This window comes from Oncorhynchus mykiss, chromosome 7 (genome assembly GCF_013265735.2).
Source record: "Oncorhynchus mykiss isolate Arlee chromosome 7, USDA_OmykA_1.1, whole genome shotgun sequence".
Lineage (NCBI taxonomy): Eukaryota > Metazoa > Chordata > Actinopteri > Salmoniformes > Salmonidae > Oncorhynchus > Oncorhynchus mykiss.
In genome coordinates this window covers 82,624,796-82,647,770 of record NC_048571.1, presented here as the reverse complement: position 1 = coordinate 82,647,770, position 22,975 = coordinate 82,624,796, and the positions used below count along the sequence as shown (strand labels likewise).

General features: G+C 49.0%; 1 protein-coding gene across 7 annotated transcripts in view; it reads right to left on the bottom strand.

Annotated features, from left to right (window-relative positions):
- dock3 (dedicator of cytokinesis 3) overlaps positions 1–22,975 on the bottom strand; it is a 410,366-nt gene that overhangs the window by 116,995 nt on the left and 270,396 nt on the right. For all 7 annotated transcript variants that reach the window (XM_036984224.1, XM_036984227.1, XM_036984223.1 and 4 more), the window contains exons 8-10: positions 15,444–15,485; positions 10,589–10,746; positions 709–790 (exon numbers count right to left, since the gene is read on the bottom strand). In XM_036984224.1, coding sequence (XP_036840119.1) covers positions 709–790; positions 10,589–10,746; positions 15,444–15,485 — 282 coding nt within the window. The remainder of the gene's footprint in view (positions 1–708; positions 791–10,588; positions 10,747–15,443; positions 15,486–22,975) is intronic.

Below are 22,975 nucleotides of genomic sequence, written 5' to 3'. Positions count from 1 at the left end.
CATATTACTTAGTGATGTCAGAGATGATAAAGGAGAGGTTAACATATTACTTAGTGATGTCAGAGATGATAGAGGAGAAGTTAACATATTACTAAGTGATGTCAGAGATGATAAAGGAGAGGTTAACATATTACTTAGTGATGTCAGAGATGATAGAGGAGAGGTTAACATATTACTTAGTGATGTCAGAGATGATAAAGGAGAGGTTAACATGTTACTTAGTGATGTCAGAGATGATAAAAATAAAGAGGTTAACATATTAGTTAGTGATGTCAGAGATGATAAACAGAAAGAGGTTAACATATTAATTAGTGATGTCAGAGATGATAAAAAGAAAGAGGTTAACATATTAGTTAGTGGTGTCAGAGATGATAAACAGAAAGAGGTTAACATATTACTAAGTGATGTCAGAGATGATAAACCCCATTACCATTATGTGAACGATTGTTTGATGATCATAAAAATGTGTGTGTTTGTTTGTATGTACAGGTTACCGCGTGTGTGTGTTCATGTGTGTGTTTTTATGTACAGGTTACTGCACATGTGTGTGTGTGTTTGTATGTACAGGTTACTGCATGTGTGTGTGCGTGTGTGTTTGTTTGTGTGTGTGTTTGTATGTGTGTGTGTTTGTATGGACAGCTTACTGCGTGTGTGTGTGTGTGTGTGTGTGTGTGTGTGTGCGTTTGTTTGTTTGTATGGACAGCTTACCGTGAACAGAGCACACAAACGATCAACCTTGTCTGTGTTCTTGGGACCTTCGTTCTTGTTCAGTCTCACCATAAATTTCTCACTGAGATGGCAAACAGAGACACTGTTAACTGGGCCACAGGACTGACAGTATCATAAACAAATGCATGGCAAAATAAAGACGGAGTCCACCTAAGGAAAACAGTATATTATTATACATTATATACTCAGCTTTTTGATTACAACAAATTATTCAATACACAAAAAAAAAAATCATAAGGCCAAATGTATACGTTTTATATGCAAATACTATATGTAATGTCTGAAACACACACACACACACACACACACACACACACACACACACTCTGCATGCAACAGTCTGACTCAGAGGGGGGTAGGAAGCTCGGCTCCAACGATCACAGCATATTTCTTCTTGTTTTCTTGTTAATATTGTGTCGGCTGGGCCGCATGCTGCGTCTCCTCGTGACTCACAGAAAGCAAAGACAGCCCATCTAAAGTAAGACCACACCCATGACGACACCCATGACCACACCCATGACCACACCCATGACGACACCCACGACGACACCCATGACCACACCCATGACGACACCCATGACCACACCCATGACGACACCCATAACCACACCCATGACGACACCCACGACCACACCCATGACCACACCCATGACCACACCCATGACCACACCCATGAGGTACTATCTTTACACACCAGATACCGTCTGTTGGGTCCAGTAAGGACAAACCATCAGCACAATATAAATGTCACCAAATGAGTAGTTATTAATCTACACACCAACAGCAAGCTATTAGTTTATCTATTAATCTGCACACCAACAGCTAGACTATCTGTTATATCCTATTTATTTATTCTCCAGGAGAAACTTGAATCATCCAAGCTACCATGCTACGTTTGCGTGCTCCACGGGGTACCATTAATCACAGTAGGATAAATTGCATGTTGTCTCTTGAGAGAAAATTCATTTAAGGGCCAGCTGTGCTGCCCAGTTCTGAGCCAATTGCAATTTTTAGAGGTCTATCTTTGTGGCACCTGACCACACCACTGAACAGTAGTCCAGGTGTGACAACGCTAGGGCCTGTAGGACCTGCCTTGTTGATAGTGCTGTTAAGAAGGTAGAAACTAGGGCCTGTAGGACCTGCCTTGTTGATAGTGTTGTTAAGAAGGTAGAAACTAGGGCCTGTAGGACCTGCCTTGTTGATAGTGCTGTTAAGAAGGTAGAAACTAGGGCCTGTAGGACCTGCCTTGTTGATAGTGTTGTAAGAAGGTAGAAACTAGGGCCTGTAGGACCTGTCTTGTTGATAGTGTTGTTAAGAAGGTAGAAACTAGGGCCTGTAGGACCTGCCTTGTTGATAGTGTTGTTAAGAAGGTAGAAACTAGGGCCTGTAGGACCTGCCTTGTTGATAGTGTTGTTAAGAAGGTAGAAACTAGGGCATGTAGGACCTGCCTTGTTGATAGTGTTGTTAAGAAGGTAGAAACTAGGGCCTGTAGGACCTGCCTTGTTGATAGTGTTGTTAAGAAGGTAGAAACTAGGGCCTGTAGGACCTGCCTTGTTGATAGTGTTGTTAAGAAGGTAGAAACTAGGGCCTGTAGGACCTGCCTTGTTGATAGTGTTGTAAGAAGGTAGAAACTAGGGCCTGTAGGACCTGTCTTGTTGATAGTGTTGTTAAGAAGGTAAAAACTAGGGCCTGTAGGACCTGCCTTGTTGATAGTGTTGTTAAGAAGGTAGAAACTAGGGCCTGTAGGACCTGCCTTGTTGATAGTGTTGTTAAGAAGGTAGAAACTAGGGCCTGTAGTACCTGCCTTGTTGATAGTGTTGTTAAGAAGGTAGAAACTAGGGCCTGTAGGACCTGCCTTGTTGATAGTGTTGTTAAGAAGGTAGAAACTAGGGCCTGTAGGACCTGCCTTGTTGATAGTGTTGTTAAGAAGGTAGAAACTAGGGCCTGTAGTACCTGCCTTGTTGATAGTGTTGTAAGAAGGTAGAAACTAGGGCCTGTAGGACCTGTCTTGTTGATAGTGTTGTTAAGAAGGTAGAAACTAGGGCCTGTAGGACCTGCCTTGTTGATAGTGTTGTAAGAAGGTAGAAACTAGGGCCTGTAGGACCTGTCTTGTTGATAGTGTTGTTAAGAAGGTAGAAACTAGGGCCTGTAGGACCTGCCTTGTTGATAGTGTTGTTAAGAAGGTAGAAACTAGGGCCTGTAGGACCTGCCTTGTTGATAGTGTTGTTAAGAAGGTAGAAACTAGGGCATGTAGGACCTGCCTTGTTGATAGTGTTGTTAAGAAGGTAGAAACTAGGGCCTGTAGGACCTGCCTTGTTGATAGTGTTGTTAAGAAGGTAGAAACTAGGGCCTGTAGGACCTGCCTTGTTGATAGTGTTGTTAAGAAGGTAGAAACTAGGGCCTGTAGGACCTGCCTTGTTGATAGTGTTGTAAGAAGGTAGAAACTAGGGCCTGTAGGACCTGTCTTGTTGATAGTGTTGTTAAGAAGGTAAAAACTAGGGCCTGTAGGACCTGCCTTGTTGATAGTGTTGTTAAGAAGGTAGAAACTAGGGCCTGTAGGACCTGCCTTGTTGATAGTGTTGTTAAGAAGGTAGAAACTAGGGCCTGTAGTACCTGCCTTGTTGATAGTGTTGTTAAGAAGGTAGAAACTAGGGCCTGTAGGACCTGCCTTGTTGATAGTGTTGTTAAGAAGGTAGAAACTAGGGCCTGTAGGACCTGCCTTGTTGATAGTGTTGTTAAGAAGGTAGAAACTAGGGCCTGTAGTACCTGCCTTGTTGATAGTGTTGTTAAGAAGGTAGAGACTAGGGCCTGTAGGACCTGCCTTGTTGATAGTGTTGTTAAGAAGGTAGAAACTAGGGCCTGTAGGACCTGCCTTGTTGATAGTGTTGTTAAGAAGGTAGAAATTAGGGCCTGTAGGACCTGCCTTGTTGACAGTGTTGTTTAGAAGGTAGAAACTAGGGCCTGTAGGACCTGCCTTGTTGATAGTGTTGTTAAGAAGGAAGAAACTAGGGCCTGTAGGACCTGCCTTGTTGTTTAGTAGGCCGATCAGCACTCTATTATGGACAGACCTCTCCCCATCTTAGCTACTGTTGCATCAACATGTTTTTGCATCAACATGTTTACAATGCAGGGTTACTCCAAAGCAGTTTAGTTCATCTCAACTTGCTCAATTTTCACATTATTTATTACAATATTTTGTTGAGGTTTAGGGTTTAGTGAATGATTTGTCCCAAATACAATGCTTTTAGTTTTTGAAATATTTAGGGCTAACTTATTCCTTGCCACACATTTCCGTCACTGTAGTAGCTGACGTGTTGAGTCATCCGCATACATAGACATTACTCAAAGCCAGTAACATGTAACAGTAGACAGCTAACCCTGGGGAATTCCTGATTCTACCTGGATAATGTTGGAGAGGCTTCCATTAAAGAACACCCGCTGTGTTCTGTTGGACAGGTAAAGCTGTAAGGATGTAAAGCCAGAACACGTTTTTCCAGCAGCAGACTATGATCAATAATGTCAAAAGCCGAACTGAAGTCTAACAAAAAGGCTACCACAATATTTTCATCATCAATTTATCAATCATCAGTCATTTGTGTAAGCGTCGTGCTTGTTGAATGTCCTTTCCTATACGCGTTCTTAAAGCCTATTGCCAATTTGTTTAAAAGTAAAAAATTGTTCAAAAGAACAGCTGTTTTTTCTCTTTGCTCTAGGTCAGTGGAGGCTAATGAAGGGAGGACAGCTGACAATAATGTTTGGAACGAATGGAATGGCATCAAACACGTGTCTGTTGTATTTGAAACCATTCCACTCATCCGTTCCCCCCAATTAAGGTGGCACCAACCTCCTGTGCTATAAGTGCAAGAAGTAACAGCCCATAGGGCGGCACACAATTGGCCCAACATCGCCTGGGTTTGGCCAGTGTAGGCCATCATTGTTAATAAGAATTTGTTCTTAACTGACTTGCCTAGTTAAATAAAATAAAAACCAAAAAAATAAATAAATAAATAAATAAATATATATATATATATATATATATATATATGTTTTTTATATATATTCTTTTATCAGATAGCTAGTTTGAAGTTGAACTGACGCTCTTGGGTAAGCTAGCTATAGTATCCAAGTGTAGTTTCAAGTCCTCTAAGGTAGTGTCATAACGTTGGCCTGGGGGTAGGTTTATGACAGTCATAAATACCTCTTCCCCCCTTTTTCCTCTCTCTACCCTACGGATGTTACATTTGCACAACCCTTGGTTAACATAGAGATTCTGGGAACATCAGAAGGTGGGGGAAATGAACTATATTCTGTTAATCTGACCAATTGAACATATGCGGTGGTACTTAATGAATATGATGTCAGTTCGGTTGTCATCTGATACATTCTCATCAATGATAGGATGACATAAACTCTACAGTGGAAAGTCTACACATCAGAGTTATCGGATTCACATGGAATTGTTGTTCAATTTAAATGTTTGAATATGAAATTATTCGTGATGGGATGAAATGTGATTTTAGCTTCTAAAATGTGAGAATTGGGTTTTCATGAGGGAATTAGGCCCGACTCAGTGGCCCGCCCACGTGAAGAGACATAGGTTGTAAACTATGAAACACACTCCTTTTCGCCCTCCACTATATAAGCCCTTGACAAAAATGTAACCTCCTGTTCCAAGTACGTGAGGTCTGCAGCCTCTGCGTTAAAAGGACTAACATGTCAACTACAGAACTAAGCCAACCTCAGCGTGAGCTTTGGTTGCGAATGGTATGAACTTTGAACTCTTATTCACAACAGAAGTGAATCCCCCTAGTCGTTGAGTTAGCAACAGCAGCTGCAAACGCAGGCTAGGAAAGAACAGACAATGTATCCTGTCTATCACACAACAACGTTACTACAACGCATGCAATTGACCACCAGAGACATTCTTCAAAGGACAAAGGACTCGGATTGGCAACACGGCCTTCCATCTACCACCAACCTATCGAAGCGCAGCTCAGAGTAAATATTTATTGCATTTTCCTTTTCCAAATGGGTGGTAATTTAGAATGCATAAGATACTGTATTTACGATAGCACAGCTTCTCCCTTTGTTCCTCAGTCTTTCCGCTCTTTCACTCAAACCCAGCCCCCTTTCTTTTGTGTAACCAGCTGTCATATCCGTTCCGTCCGCTAGGGACGTTTTCCTTTATAACGTAATTTGTAATCAAGTTGATTAATTCTGTGTATATGTAATTCTGTGTGATTAGTTGGGTATTTAGTAAATAAATATTTAAACCCAATTTTGTATTGCTGATTCAACTTGTTAGCCAGGGTTCGTGAAGATAACCAAGAATTTACAACTTTCAGATGAGACTGAATTAAGGTGACGATTAATATTGACTGCTAATGATGTAAAATATTACTAGGTCTTTAAGAGTTTATTCGGAAGATAACAGCTCTATAAATATTATTTTGTGGTGCCCCGACTCTCTAGTTAATTACATTTACATGATTAGCTCAATCAGGTAATATTAATTACGGAGAAAAGGATTTTATAGAATAGCATGTCATATCACTTAATCCGGCATAGCCAAAGACACGACAGTAGCTAGATATTTATATTCTAATACACACAGACCCAAGGAGAATCTATCATCCCTAGGGAGTGAGAGCTGTGGGGAACGCGATACCGAGTCTGAGTCCCTGCAGCTGCACTCTGAGAGCAGACTGTAGGGTGGGCAGTCTTTGATGAATGGTGCTGTGGTTTGAGGTGTGTGTCCAAAATTGCCCCCTATTCCCTAGTCCACTTATTTGGATCAGAGCGCCTGTGTGTGGGGGGAGGGGGGGATTTATAGGGAATAACGGGCCATTTCAGATGCACACCCCAAACCACACAGCATTGCACAATCATCAAAGATGGCTGCCTGCTAATGTCTTCCTCAGGGGAGTGATATGAGGATACCCACCACTCAGCACTCAGCTAAAATGAGACTTTAGTTAAGAGACCATTGAAACAATACAGGATCAAACAATACAGAAGTATTAGATACATACAGTATTTAAACATGATCAGTGTGGAAAATGGGTAACATCCAGGCTGGATGACATAATCAAGATGTTATTTCCATTACATTGTTTGTTTGCACAGAAAACGCAGAGAGGTTTCTGAATGTAGCTTTACCCAATCACAGGTCAAGTTGCAGTGAGTTGTGCACAGTGACCTGGAGAGCAGTGATATTTATGGAGTCTGGGTTCAACGGAGACATTGTTTTAAATAAAAACTGAAGGTCATCTGAGATGTTTTGTTGGACGCTAATAAAACCTGAGTTTACAATGAAATCATACCTGTGAGTACAACAAGGGAGCTGGAAGAATAGGCAGAGGGAAGGAACTAGGGAATATTTCAATCATAGAGGAATGTTGTATTCCTGAAGTGTGTGTGTGTGTGTGTGTGTGTGTGTGTGTGTGTGTGTGTGTGTGTGTGTGTGTACAGTTACAGAGGAACTCCATGATCTAGCGTTACTATAACAACCACTACAGTTACATAGGAACTCCATGATCTAGCGTTACTATAACAACCACTACAGTTACAGAGGAACTCCATGATCTAGCGTTACTATAACAACCACTAGTTACAGAGGAACGCCATGATCTAGCGTTACTACAACAACCACTACAGTTACAGAGGAACGCCATGATCTAGCGTTACTATAACAACCACTACAGTTACAGAGGAACTCCATGATCTAGCGTTACTATAACAACCACTAGTTACAGAGGAACTCCATGATCTAGCGTTACTATAACAACAGCAAACAGGGAATATGTGAGGGGGGGGGCATTGGTTGGATAAAAATAAGAATAGTCTTGTTTTCGGCTGCCCTCTCAGCCGACGCAGGGCTAGCACATGGACAGGCTGTGAGTGGGAGGGACTGCAGTTATAGTTCTGTCATAAACTGAGAGGAGAGGAGAGGAGAGGAGAGGAGAGGAGAGGAGAGGAGAGGAGAGGAGAGAAGAGAAGAGAAGAGGAGAGGAGAGGAGAGGAGATTTGACAAAGAAAGCTACACTTCAGCCCACATTTATTTAAATATGCTTCCTTGGTAACTAAGTCTCCTTGGAAACTATAAAACTACTAGAGCTCCTTCGGTCTCAAGGCAAACCTCTTCAGTCTTTATTGATTCTACTGTGTTCTCGTGAAACAAGTCCTCCTCTACATATTCTCCTCTTCATATTCCTCCAGAGCACCTCTAGAGACCAGAATCACAGGAACAGTAAATATTCCTCTCTCTATAAGCTTTGTTGTTCCTTTTTTTCTTTCTCTCCTCTCCTGGGTTCTGAAGGATGACTAATACATGTCAGTATCGCAGAGGGTTGATGTAGTATGTTCTCAGTGACAAACTACTGTGTATCTGCATCACTTCCTCCTTCAGAACAGAGGCTGCCACACACACACACACACACACGCACGCACAAGGAAGCGCACACACACACACACACACACACACACACACACACACACACACACACACACACACACACACACAAACACATACACCTGCCACTTGTAACCTGAGCTGACTGTCATTGTGAGAGAAGATAATGCCATGACAACAGGTTATCTTGACAACAGGTTATCAAGGTCAAGCCAACTGGACAAGTTTCCTTAAGCTGATCTCTGTGTGGAGGAGGAAGGGGGAGGCGGAGAGGAAAGAGGAGGTACACAGTATGTGCGTGTGTTGCCCGCTGTTCATCTAGCTATCTCCCTCCTCCTCTGTCTACCCCCCCTGCCTCCCCCATCTCCCCCTGCCTCCCCCATCTCTCCCCTGCCTCCCCCATCTCCCCCTGCCTCCCCCATCTCTCCCCTGCCTCCCCCATCTCTCCCCTGCCTCCCCCATCTCTCCCCTGCCTCTCCCATCTCTCCCCTGCCTCCCCCATCTCTCCCCATCTCTCCCCTGCCTCCCCCTGCCTCCCCCCTGCCTCCCCCATATCTCCCCTGCCTCCCCCATCTCTACCCTGCCTCCCCCCTGCCTCCCCCATCTCCCCCTGCCTCCCCATCTCTCCCCTGCCTCCCCCATCTCTCCCATGCCTCCCCCTGCCTCCCCCATCTCTCCCCTGCCTCCCCCCTGCCTCCCCCATCTCCCCCTGCCTCCCCCATCTCCCCCTGCCTCCCCCATCTCCCCCTGCCTCCCCCCATCTCTCCCCTGCCTCCCCCATCTCCCCCATCTCCCCCTGCCTCCCCCCATCTCTCCCCTGCCTCCCCCATCTCCCCCTGCCTCCCCCATCTCTCCCCCTGCCTCCCCCCATCTCTCCCCTGCCTCCCCCCATCTCTCCCCTATCTCTTCCCTGCCTCCCCCCATCTCTCCCCTGCCTCCCCCATCTCTCCCCTGCCTCCCCCATCTCCCCCATCCCTCCCCCATCTCCCCCTGCCTCCCCCATCTCCCCCTGCCTCCCCCATCTCCCCCATCCCTCCCCCATCTCCCCCCATCTCTCCCCTGCCTCCCCCATCTCCCCCTGCCTCCCCATCTTTCCAGTTCTCTGCTGCCAATGACTGGAACGAACTACAAAAATCTCTGAAACTGGAAACACTTATCTCCCTCACTAGCTTTAAGCACCAACTGTCAGAGCAGCTCACAGATTACTGCACCTGTACATAGCCCACATATAATTTAGCCCTATCAACTACCTCTTTCCCAACTGTATTTAATTTATTTATTTATTTTGCTCCTTTGCACCCCATTATTTTTATTTCTACTTTGCACATTCTTCCATTGCAAAACTACCATTCCAGTGTTTTACTTGCTATATTGTATTTACCTTGCCACCAAGGCCTTTTTTTGCCTTTACCTCCCTTCTCACCTCATTTGCTCACATTGTATATAGACTTGTTTATACTTTATTATTGACTGTATGTTTGTTTTATTCCACGTGTAACTCTGTGTTGTTGTATCTGTCGAACTGCTTTGCTTTATCTTGGCCTGGTCGCAATTGTAAATGAGAACTTGTTCTCAACTTGCCTACCTGGTTAAATAAAGGTAAAATAAAAAAATAAAATAAAAATCTCCCCCTGCCCTCCATCTCCTTCTGCCTCCCCATCCCTCCCCTGCCTCCCCCATCTCCCACCTGCCCCCCCTGCCTCCCCCATCTCTCCCCTGCCTCTCCCATCTCTCCCCTGCCTCCCCCATCTCTCCCTCATCTCCCCCTGCCTCCCCCGTCTCTCTCTCTCACACACACACACACACACACACACACACACACACACACACACACACTGCTCTACATCAAACTCATTATATACATTAGCTATTCATTATCTTTTTAAGATCATTAAAACAACAATACATTATTTATTAGCCCGGTTAATTAAACTATACATTATTCATTACAGCAGCACTGTACTGCTAGTTCAACATCAGGGACTAATTGTCAGGAAAATGTATACTGAAAGAGGTTTTAAGCGAATGCAAAGTACTTAAATGTTTTTCATGTAAACGGCTAAATGGATCAGAGGAAATCAATCCAATTTCATAAACATTTTGACGTCAACGATGTTGATATGGACGACTTTTAACAGTTGTTTTTCCAAAAACAGGGGTGTTCCATAACCTCTTCTCTATTTCCACTCCATCACCGGATTCTGTTTGCACAGGAGGCAGAGCCTGAGACGCCCAGCCCTGAGAGGGTTGAGACGCCCACCCTTTCAGGGCTGGGCGTCTCAGGCTCCCCCCTCAGGTTGTACAGGTGAACAGGCCCCCGTTGAACCACTATCATTAAACCGGAAAACTCTAGAATCCCTTTTACTTGATAGCTTTCACTTCCTCCGGTTGTTCAGGTAGTTCGACCCCGAAAACACTTTGAAGCACAACACTACAGCATCCCTTTACCTGATCTGTTTCCCCTCCCTGAGGTCGTAGAGAGAGAAGAAGACGTCTGTGTCTTCTCCCATGGTGTTGTAGGTGAAGCTCTTCAGGCTGACGAACAGGTGGTGAGGGACGGGGATACGACAGGGCTCTACACCGTGGCTCCGACGCACACTGTCAGCCTGCGTAGATGAGACGGCACACAGAGACGTGTACACAGGGACGTGTACACAGGGACGTGTACACAGGGCTAGAATACACTGTCAAAAACAATCTAGATGTTTCAACTAAATAAATAACTGCTTCCACAGCTTTTTTCTTGTTTACTTATTCATTAACTTGTCGGTAGAAGTGTGACCTGAATTTAACATTTTTAGTTAGCCCAAACTTAGCTCCAACATGAGAAAACATAGGCAAAAATTCACTTAAAATGATGTGTTTACTCAATTTGTCTCAAATACAAATTATTACTTTTTTTTACCAACAAAAAAAGGCTGTGGAATTAGTTACACACACAGTACATTTAACATGGTCTTTCAACTTACATACATATTTGACATACATGTTGTGCATGTTCATTTATACAGTAAATAGTTTTCATCATGTACAGGTGACCTGGGATTTAAACTCACAACCTCTTGGTTCACAGCATTCCAATCTTCCTGCTACACCTGCGTCTCCATCATGTCTGTGTCAATCACTGATTTCACCTGTATTGCTACACTTTGCACTTCAATGTAAATCTCAGCTGTACACTCAAGAAAAACTATTTTATTTCTCAGTGATTTCAGGAGTACCATTAAAACAGAGTAAAATGCCCCACCAACATTAGACAATGATACAGAAAAACCTCAAAATGCTTAAATAAGCAAATCAAATCAATGATGAAAGAATAATTGATATCAAACAATAATCGACACAGATATGGTGGCGTAGCAGGAAGATTAGAATTTCATTAAATCAATCGGTTGTGAGTTCAAATCCCAGGTGAGGACATGTTGAATACTAATTACTGTTTAAAAGAACATGTTAAAAGTGCTGTTTAACTAGTTGTGTGTGTGTTTCCTCATACTGGGTGATATCAACCTCCTGATATCTGACTTGGAGTTATTTATTCTCTTATTTAGTCTCTTTTGACCTCACCGTTTCCCAGTACCATCCAACTCACAGGGCGGGCAATAGATTTGACCTCATTCTACTGATCTCACTGCAACCCCCGCCAGGTCACTAATCACTACTTTGTCTCATTTTCTGTCTCCCTCTCTTCCGACCCTAGCCACTCAGCCCCTACCCAGATAGTCAAACGCTGTCACAATCTTCTTTCTCTCTCTCTCTCTCTGTCTCTCTCTCTCTCTCTCTCTCTCTCTCTCTCTCTCTCTCTCACTCTCTCTCTCTCTCTCTCTCTCTCTCTCTCTCTCTCTCTCTCTCTCTCTCTCTCTCTCTCTCTCTCTCCCACTACACTCTCCTCTTCTATCCTATCATCTCTCCCTTCTACTTCTCCTTCCTGTATCTTGATCCTGCCTCCATGATCCTCCTCTCCTCCCTTTCCACATCCCATGAATGTCCCCTTTCCACCAGGCTGGCTCGGCCCTCCCCTCCTGCTCCATGACTGTCCCCTTTCCACCAGGCTGGCTCGGCCCTCCCCTCCTGCTCCATGACTGTCCCCTTTCCACCAGGCCGGCTCGGCCCTCCCCTCCTGCTCCATGACTGTCCCCTTTCCACCAGGCCGGCTCGGCCCTCCCCTCCTGCTCCATGACTGTCCCCTTTCCACCAGGCCGGCTCGGCTCTCCCCTCCTGCTCCATGACTGTCCCCTTTCCACCAGGCCGGCTCGGCCCTCCCCTCCTGCTCCATGACTGTCCCCTTTCCACCAGGCTGGCTCGGCTCTCCCCTCCTGCTCCATGACTGTCCCCTTCCCACCAGGCCGGCTCGGCCCTCCCCTCTTGCTCCATGACTGAGTGACTCATTGCAAGCTTTCAGAACAGGGCTGCGGGCAGCTGAACAAAAATGAAGGAAAACTAAACTTCCAGAGGACCTATCATCCTTTCACTCCCTCCTCTCTACCTTATATTCCTCTGTATCTGCTGCTAAAGCCACTCTAAATGCTTCTGCCTCTAACCCCAGGAAACTATTTTCCACCTTCTCCCTCCTCCTCCTCCCTCTCTGCGGACAACTTTGTAAACCACTTCGAAAAGTAGGTTGACGACATCTGTCAACTAGTCACATTCACACAGAACCACCCTTGACTCCTTTCTCATTCACACAGAACCACCCTTGACCCCTTAGACATTCACACAGAACCACCCTTGTCCCCTTTCTCATTCACACAGAACCACCCTTGACCCCTTTCTCTTTCACACAGAACCACCCTTGACACCTTTCTCATTCACACAGAACCACCCTTGACCCCTTTCTCTTTCACACAGAACCACCCTTGACCCCTTTCCCATTCACACAGAACCACCCTTGATCCCTTAGACATTCACACAGAACCAACCTTGACCCCTTTCACATTCACACAGAACCACCCTTGACCCCTTTCACATTCACACAGAACCACCCTTGACCAATTTCTCATTCACACAGAACCACCCTTGACCCCTTTCTCTTTCACACAGAACCACACTTGACCCCTTTCTCCCCTCTCTCTCCAGATGAAATCCAGCAACTGCCGCCAGAACACCTGCACGCTCAACCCCATCCCCTCCTCCCTTCTCCAAACCCATCTCTAGAGTGCTTTTCTCATTCCTCACCTCCCTCATCAACTCATCCCTGACAGCTGGCTGTGTCCACTCTGACTCTGAAATATTATGAGTTGCTCCTCTCCTCAAGAAACCAACACTCAACTCCTCTGAAGTCAAAAACTACAGACCAGTATCCATTTAGTTTCTCTCCAAAACACTTGAGTGTTCTGTCTCTGACGCTCTCACCATCTCTCTCAGAACAATCTTCTTGACCCTAACTAGTCTGGCTTCAAGTCGACTCCCTCAACTGAGACTGCTCTCCTCTGTGTCACAGCTCTCCGCTCTGCCAAAGCTGAATCTCTCCTCTGTTCTCATCCCCATAGATCTATCCACTGGCTTCGACACTGAACCCTCAGATCCTCCTCTCCACTCTCTCATGGCTGGGCGTCTCAGGCTCTGCCTCCTCTCCACCCTCTCAGGGCTGGGAGTCTCAGGCTCTGCCTCCTCTCCACCCTCTCAGGGCTGGGCGTCTCAGGCTCTGCCTCCTCTCCACCCTCTCAGGGCTGGGTGTCTCAGGCTCTGCCTCCTCTCCACCCTCTCAGGTTTGGGAGTCTCAGGCTCTGCCTCCTCTCCACCCTCTCAGGGCTGGCGTCTCAGGCTCAGCCTCCTCTCCACCCTCTCGGGGCTGGGCGTCTCAGGCTCTGCCTCCTCTCCACCCTCTCAGGGCTGGGTGTCTCAGGCTCTGCCTCCTCTCCACCCTCTCAGGGCTGGGATTCTCAGGCTCTGCCTCCTCTCCACCCTCTCAGGGCTGGGTGTCTCAGGCTCATTCTCCTCTCCACCCTCTCAGGGCTGGGCGTCTCAGGCTCTGCCTCCTCTCCACCCTCTCAGGGCTGGGCGTCTCAGGTTCTGCCTCCTCTCCACCAACTCAGGGCTGGGCGTCTCAGGCTCAGCCTCCTCTCCACCCTCTCAGGGCTGGGTGTCTCAGGCTCTGCCTCCTCTCCACCCTCTCAGGGCTGGGCGTCTCAGGTTCTGCCTCCTCTCCACCAACTCAGGGCTGGGCATCTCAGGCTCTGCCTCCTCTCCACCCTCTCAGGGCTGGGCGTCTCAGGCTCTGCCTCCTCTCCACCCTCTCAGGGCTGGGCGTCTCAGGCTCTGCGCACTCTTGGATTGGATCCTACCTGGCAGGTCGTTCCTAACAGGTGGTGTAGAGAGGATCTATGTCTGCACCACATACTCTCACTATTCTTGTCCCCCAGGGCTCAGTTCTAGGCCCTCTCCTCTTGTCTCTGAACACCAAGTCACCAAGTTACTCTGTCATATCCTCACATGGTCACTCCTATCATTGCTATGCGGATGAAACTCAAATACCCCCCCCCTGGCATCCAGGTGGCAACACACATCTCTGCGTGCCTGGCAGATATCTCAGCTTGGATGTAGGTTCACCACCTCAAGCTCAACCTCGACAAGACAGAGCTGTTCTTCGTCCCGGGTAAGGCCTGCCCTCTATAAGACCTCTCCATCACAGTTGACAGCTACACAGTGCCCCCCCCCCCCCCCCCTCCCAGAGTGAAAGAACCTTGGCGTGACCCTGACCCTGGACAACACGCTGTAGTTCTCTGAAAACATCAAAACAGTGACTCGCTCCTGCAGGTTCATGCTCTAACACACATTTCCCTCCCTCCCTGAAGATGAATGTACTGACTCTGACTGTGATCTGTGGTTGTCTCACCTAGCCATCTGAAGATGAATGTACTGACTCAGACTGTGATCTGTGGTTGTCTCACCTAGCCATCTGAAGGTGAATGTACTGACTCAGACTGTGATCTGTGGTTGTCTCACCTAGCCATCTGAAGATGAATGTACTGACTCAGACTGTGATCTGTGGTTGTCTCACCTAGCCATCTGAAGATGAATGTACTGACTGTAAGTCACTCTGTTGATAAGAGCTTCTGTTAAATGACTGAACATGTAAATGTAGTTTCACAGCCATGTTTAGATAAAATAGGAAAAATGTTTTCTAATATTTTCTAGTTGAATGAACATATGAGACAAATTGAGCAAACACATCATTTTAACTTGACAAACATTTTTGCATTAATTTTCTCATGTTGTGCCAACTAAAAATGTTACGCCCAGATAACACTTTGACCAAAATGTTGAGTAAACTAAAAAATAAAGTCTGTGAACTATACTGTACCTGGGTTGTGCTTTGCTGGACACTGTGTCTGCTGGACAGATGCTGCAAAGTCAAGAAAGAAAAGAAGAGAGAGAGATAAAGACAGAAAGAGAGGAGAGAGTGAGAGAGAGGAAAGAGAGATGAGAGAGATAAAGACAGAAAGAGAGGAGAGAGTGAGAGAGAGGAAAGAGAGATGAGAGAGATAAAGACAGAAAGAGAGGAGAGAGTGAGAGAGAGGAAAGAGAGATGAGAGAGATAAAGACAGAAAGAGAGGAGAGAGTGAGAGAGAGGAAAGAGAGATGAGAGAGATAAAGACAGAAAGAGAGGAGAGAGTGAGAGAGAGGAAAGAGAGATGAGAGAGATAAAGACAGAAAGAGAGGAGAGAGTGAGAGAGAGGAAAGAGAGATGAGAGAGATAAAGACAGAAAGAGAGGAGAGAGTGAGAGAGAGGAAAGAGAGATGAGAGAGATAAAGACAGAAAGAGAGGAGAGAGTGAGATAGAGGAAAGAGAGATGACAGATACAGAGAGATAGAGAGAGAAAGAGAGGAGAGAGTGAGAGAGAGGAAAGAGAGATGAGAGACAGAGAGATAGAGAGAGAAAGAGAGATATATAGATAGATATAGAGAGAAAGAGAGAGAGAGAGAGAGAGAGAGAAAGACAGAGAAAGAGACAGATAGAGAGAGAGAGAGCGAGAGAGAGAGAGAGAGAGAGAGAGAGAGAGATCCTCAGTTAGTCATCCTCTTTTGATTGTGAATCAGATATCAAAACCTTGGCAATATGTACATGTTTCATTTGCTTAGAGTGCAGCAGCACTAAGCTGTGGTTGGTTGTCAGGGCATTGTGAGTATGAGGCGGTACGATAGTCTAACGATAGGAAGAGGGAGGGAGTAGGAAGGATCGGACCACTATGCAGCGTGGTACGTGTCCATGTTAATTTATTAGAACTGAACACACAAAATAAAATAACAAAGTGAATGAAAGAAACGAAACAGTTCTGTCAGGTGAAACAACACACTAAACAGAAAATAACTACCCACAACCCATAGTGGGAAAACAGGCTGCCTACGTACGGTTCTCAATCAGAGACAACGATTGCCAGCTGCCTCTGATTGGGAACCATACCAGGCCAAACACAAAGAAATAGAAAACATAGAACACAAAACATAGAATGCGCACCCCAACTCACTCCCCGACCAAACTAAAATACAGACCTAAAAAAGGAACTAAGGTCAGGACGTGACAGATAGGCCGGGGACGCCCCAGGCAGAGCAGAGCACAGCATGCTGTGAGGATAAGACAGGGCAAGAGGGAGCGAGGCTGTCAGAATAAGACAGTGACTGTGGAACGCTGAATCACCACTCAGAACAGTGTACAGGAACAGAATAAACACAATGTTGTCCCATAGTTCATAGTAGTATAAACACAAGGCGAAGTATAACTGAGTCATAGATATATCTACTTCATAGATCCAAGCTGAGATCGAGAGAGTAAGAGAGGTCAATGTACAAGTTAACTTTGATAGTGTTTTGTCTTGTTTATCTTGCCGTTTCTCTCTGAGTGTAGAGAAGATACAGGGTGAAAGGCATCATAAAAACAAGCTAACTCCATCCTCTCTTCCCCCTCTCTTTCCCCTCTCCATGCCAACTCCACCTTCTCTTCCCCCTCTCCAACCTCTCTTCACCCTCTCCCCCTATAAAACCCTCTCTTCCCCCACTTTTCCTCCTCTCTTCCCCCTCTCTCCATACTCTCTTCCCCCTCTCCACCCTCTCATCCCTCTCCACCCTCTCTTCCCCCTCTCTCCACCCCCTCTCCACCCTCTCTTCCCCCTCTCTCCACCCCCTCTCCACACTCTCCACCCTCTCTTCCCCTCTCCACCCTCTCTTCCACCTTTCGCCACCCTCTCTTCCCCTCTCCACCCTCTCTTCCCCCTCTCCACCCTCTCTTCCCCCTCTCCACCACCTCTCTTCCCCCTCCCCACCCTCTCTTCCCCCTCTCCACCCTCTCTCCCCCCTCTACACCCTCTCTTCCCTGTTCACCCTCTCTCCACCCTCTCTTCCCTTTCTCCACCCTCTCTTCCCCCTCTCCACCCTCTTCCCCTTCTCCACCCTCTCTTCCCCCTCTCCACCCTCTCTTCCCCCTCTCCACCACCTCTTCCCCTTCTCCACCCTCTATTTCCCCTCTCTTCCCCCCTCCACCCTCTCTTCCCCTTCTCACCCTCTCTTCCCCCTCCCCACCCTCTCTTCCCCCTCTCCACCTCTCTTCCCCTTGTTCACCCTCTCTCCACCCTCTCTTCCCCTTCTCCACCCTCTCTTCCCCTTCTCCACCCCCTCTTACCCTTCTCCACCCTCTCTTCCCCCTCTCCACCCTCTCTTCCCCCTCTCCACCCTCTCTTCCCCCTCTCCACCCTCTCTTCCCCTTCTCAGCCTCTCTTCCCCCTCTCCACCCTCTCTTCCCCCTCTCTTCCCCGTCTCACCCTCTCCACCCTCTCTTCCCCTTCTCACCCTCTCCACCCTCTCTTCCCCCTCTCCACCCTCTCTTCCCCCTCTTCCCCCTCTCTTCCACCTTTCTCCACCCTCTCTTCCACCTTTCTCCACCCTCTCTTCACACTCTCTTCCCCTTCTCCACCCTCTCTTCCCCCTCTCCACCCTCTCATCCCTCTCCACCCTCTCTCCACCCCCTCTCCACCCTGTCTTCCCCCTCTCTCCACCCCCTCTCCACACTCTCCACCCTCTCTTACCCTCTCCACCCTCTCCACCCTCTCTTCCACCTTTCTCCACCCTCTCTTCCCCTCTCCTCCCTCTCTTCCCCCTCTCAACCCTCTCTTCCCCCTCTCCACCACCTCTCTTCCCCCTCCCCACCCTCTCTTCCCCCTCTCCACCCTCTCTCCCCCCTCTCCACCCTCTCTTCCCCCGTTCACCCTCTCTCCACCCTCTCTTCCCTTTCTCCACCCTCTCTTCCCCCTCTCCACCCCTCTTCCCCTTCTCCACCCTCTCTTCCCCCTCTCCACCCTCTCTTCCCCCTCTCCACCACCTCTTCCCCTTCTCCACCCTCTATTTCCCCTCTCTTCCCCCCTCCACCCTCTCTTCCCCTTCTCACCATCTCTTCCCCCTCTCCACCCTCTCTTCCCCCTCTCCACCCTCTCTTCCCCTTCTCCACCCTCTATTTCCCCTATCTTCCCCACTCCACCCTCTCTTCCCCTGCTCACCCTCTCCACTCTCTCTTCCTCCTCTCCACCCTCTCTTCCCCTTCTCACCCTCTCTTCCAACTCTCCACCCTCTCTTCCCCTTCTCACCCTCTCTTCCCCCTCTCCACCCTCTCTTCCCCCTCTCCACCCTCTCTTCCCCCTCTTTTCCCCTTCTCACTCTCTCCACCCTCTCTTCCCCCTCTCTTCCCCTTCTCACCCTCTCCACCCTCTCTTCCCCCTCTCCACCCTCTCTTCCCCCTCTTCCCCCTCTCTTCCACCTTTCTCCACCCTCTCTTCCACCTTTCTCCACCCTCTCTTCACCCTCTCTTCCCCTTCTCCACCCTCTCTTCCCCCTCTCCACCCTCTCTTCCCCCTCTCCACCCTCTCTTCCCCCTCTCCACCCTCTCTTCCCCCTCTCTTCCCCCTCCCCACCCTCTCTTCCCCCTCTCCACCCTCTCTTCCCCCTCTCCACCTCTCTTCCCCCTGTTCACCCTCTCTCCACCCTCTCTTCCCCTTCTCCACCCTCTCTTCCCCTTCTCCACCCCCTCTTACCCTTCTCCACCCTCTCTTCCCACTCTCCACCCTCTCTTCCCCCTCTCCACCCTCTCTTCCCCCTCTCCACCCTCTCTTCCCCTTCTCCACCCTCTATTTCCCCTATCTTCCCCCTCTCCACCCTCTCTTCCCCCTCTCTTCCCCGTCTCACCCTCTCCACCCTCTCTTCCCCTTCTCACCCTCTCCACCCTCTCTTCCCCCTCTCCACCCTCTCTTCCCCCTCTTCCCCCTCTCTTCCACCTTTCTCCACCCTCTCTTCCACCTTTCTCCACCCTCTCTTCACACTCTCTTCCCCTTCTCCACCCTCTCTTCCCCCTCTCCACCCTCTCATCCCTCTCCACCCTCTCTCCACCCCCTCTCCACCCTGTCTTCCCCCTCTCTCCACCCCCTCTCCACACTCTCCACCCTCTCTTACCCTCTCCACCCTCTCCACCCTCTCTTCCACCTTTCTCCACCCTCTCTTCCCCTCTCCACCCTCTCTTCCCCCTCTCAACCCTCTCTTCCCCCTCTCCACCACCTCTCTTCCCCCTCCCCACCCTCTCTTCCCCCTCTCCACCCTCTCTCCCCCCTCTCCACCCTCTCTTCCCCCGTTCACCCTCTCTCCACCCTCTCTTCCCTTTCTCCACCCTCTCTTCCCCCTCTCCACCCCTCTTCCCCTTCTCCACCCTCTCTTCCCCCTCTCCACCCTCTCTTCCCCCTCTCCACCACCTCTTCCCCTTCTCCACCCTCTATTTCCCCTCTCTTCCCCCCTCCACCCTCTCTTCCCCTTCTCACCATCTCTTCCCCCTCTCCACCCTCTCTTCCCCCTCTCCACCCTCTCTTCCCCTTCTCCACCCTCTATTTCCCCTATCTTCCCCACTCCACCCTCTCTTCCCCTGCTCACCCTCTCCACTCTCTCTTCCTCCACTCCACCCTCTCTTCCCCTTCTCACCCTCTCTTCCAACTCTCCACCCTCTCTTCCCCTTCTCACCCTCTCTTCCCCCTCTCCACCCTCTCTTCCCCCTCTCCACCCTCTCTTCCCCCTCTTTTCCCCTTCTCACTCTCTCCACCCTCTCTTCCCCCTCTCTTCCCCTTCTCACCCTCTCCACCCTCTCTTCCCCCTCTCCACCCTCTCTTCCCCCTCTTCCCCCTCTCTTCCACCTTTCTCCACCCTCTCTTCCACCTTTCTCCACCCTCTCTTCACCCTCTCTTCCCCTTCTCCACCCTCTCTTCCCCCTCTCCACCCTCTCTTCCCCCTCTCCACCCTCTCTTCCCCCTCTCCACCCTCTCTTCCCCCTCTCTTCCCCCTCCCCACCCTCTCTTCCCCCTCTCCACCCTCTCTTCCCCCTCTCCACCTCTCTTCCCCCTGTTCACCCTCTCTCCACCCTCTCTTCCCCTTCTCCACCCTCTCTTCCCCTTCTCCACCCCCTCTTACCCTTCTCCACCCTCTCTTCCCACTCTCCACCCTCTCTTCCCCCTCTCCACCCTCTCTTCCCCCTCTCCACCCTCTCTTCCCCTTCTCCACCCTCTATTTCCCCTATCTTCCCCACTCCACCCTCTCTTCCCCTGCTCACCCTCTCCACTCTCTCTTCCTCCTCTCCACCCTCTCTTCCCCTTCTCACCCTCTCTTCCAACTCTCCACCCTCTCTTCCCCTTCTCACCCTCTCTTCCCCCTCTCCACCCTCTCTTCCCCCTCTCCACCCTCTCTTCCCCCTCTCCACCCTCTCTTCCCCCTCTCTTCCCCTTCTCACCCTCTCCACCCTCTCTTCCCCCTCTCTTCCCCTTCTCACCCTCTCCACCCTCTCTTCCCCCTCTCCACCCTCTCTTCCCCCTCTCTTCCCCTTCTCACCCTCTCCACCCTCTCTTCCCCCTCTCCACCCTCTCTTCCCCCTCTTCCCCCTCTCTTCCACCTTTCTCCACCCTCTCTTCCACCTTTCTCCACCCTCTCTTCACCCTCTCTTCCCCTTCTCCACCCTCTCTTCCCCCTCTCCACCCTCTCTTCCCCCTCTCCACCCTCTCTTCCACCTTTCTCCACCCTCTCTTCACCCTCTCTTCCCCTTCTCCACCCTCTCTTCCCCTTCTCCACCCCCTCTTACCCTTCTCCACCCTCTCTTCCCCCTCTCCACCCTCTCTTCCCCCTCTCCACCCTCTCTTCCCCCTCTTCCCCCTCTCTTCCACCTTTCTCCACCCTCTCTTCCACCTTTCTCCACCCTCTCTTCACCCTCTCTTCCCCTTCTCCACCCTCTCTTCCCCCTCTCCACCCTCTCTTCCCCCTCTCTTCCACCTTTCTCCACCATCTCTTCCCCCTCTCTTCCACCTTTCTCCACCCTCTCTTCCACCTTTCTCCACCCTCTCTTCCCTTTAGCTTTTATTTGAGGTGATCATACCCAACACCTCCTGCCCCCTACCCTCTACCCTCTCCCTTATCGTCTACCCCTATGCTATCTCTACCCTCTCCTCCCTCTACCCCTCCCCTCTCCCCTTTACACTCCCCTCTCTCCCTCCCTCCCTCCCCTCTCTCTCTCCCTCCCTCCACTCTACCTCTCCCCTCTCCCCCACTCTCTCCCCCTCCCCCTACCATCTTACCCTCTCACTTACCCGCCCCCCTCTACCTCTCCCCAACGCTCCAACCTACCCTCTACCAATACCCTCTCTGAGGTGAGAACTACTGTAATCTCCCCACACCTACAACCCAAGTGTCCATTATCACCTGCCATAATTCCTCAGAGACCCTCCGTCCTCCTCTCTTCTCCTCTCCTGTCACCCCCCCCCCCCCCCCCCCCCCCCCCCCCCGGCATGTGTCATATCTGCCAAGACTGCCCACATCCATCTACTTCTATCCCGTCTTAGATGTGAGTGTCCATTAACACTAGGCATCCCCAGTTACCCGGCCTCCTCCTGCCATGGTGCCAAGGTCTCGCTCTCCCCATCCACCACCACTTTGACGTACCTCTGACATCAGATGTAGGATCTTCATTTGAGCCAGATTGCTACAGCAGGAAAATAATCCTGCAGCAACAGTACATGTGAAGTATTACGTGGATTCTAATTAAGGAACATTTGTGTAGGGGTTGATACATTTTTCATAAGCAGGAATCAAATCTGACATTTCCAAGTGTAAATTACAAACTTCAGAAGCCTTTTTAACCCTCAAATACACTACCGTTTTGACATGTCCTGCATTGAAGAACGATCAAATTAAGATCCTACATCTGTAGATGTCTTTCTCCTTGTACCATTCAGTCCTCTGGCCAAGCCAGCCACTTTGCCAGGGCTGTAACACACTGCCATTACCTCAGCACCACCCCAGACATCCTCACCCTCAAGGCCAGGTCAGACACCCTCACCCTCAAGGCCAGGGTAGACACCCTCATCAGACACCCTCATCAGACACCCTCATCAGACACCCTCATCAGACTCAGCACCACCCCAGAGCTAGGAGCAAGGTCAGGGCAGACACCCTCATCAGACACCCTCATCAGACACCCTCATCAGACTCAGCACCACCCCAGAGCTAGGAGCAAGGTCAGATCAGACACCCTCATCAGACTCAGCAACACCCCCAGAGCTGGGAGCAAGGCCAGGGCAGACACCCTCATCAGACACCCTCGTCAGGCACCCTCATCAGACAACCTCATCAGACACCCTCATCATATTGCTGATGTCTCCCTCCCATTCACTATTCTGTGCTTGTGATATTCTTGTGCTCCAGATATTCAGCTAACTAAACGATTGACCTGTTGCAACAAATAAATAAATGGCTCATGATTGTTTTGTTGCTGCGATGACAATTATGTCCACTGTACCTCTTATATACTAAACAAAAACATAGATGCAA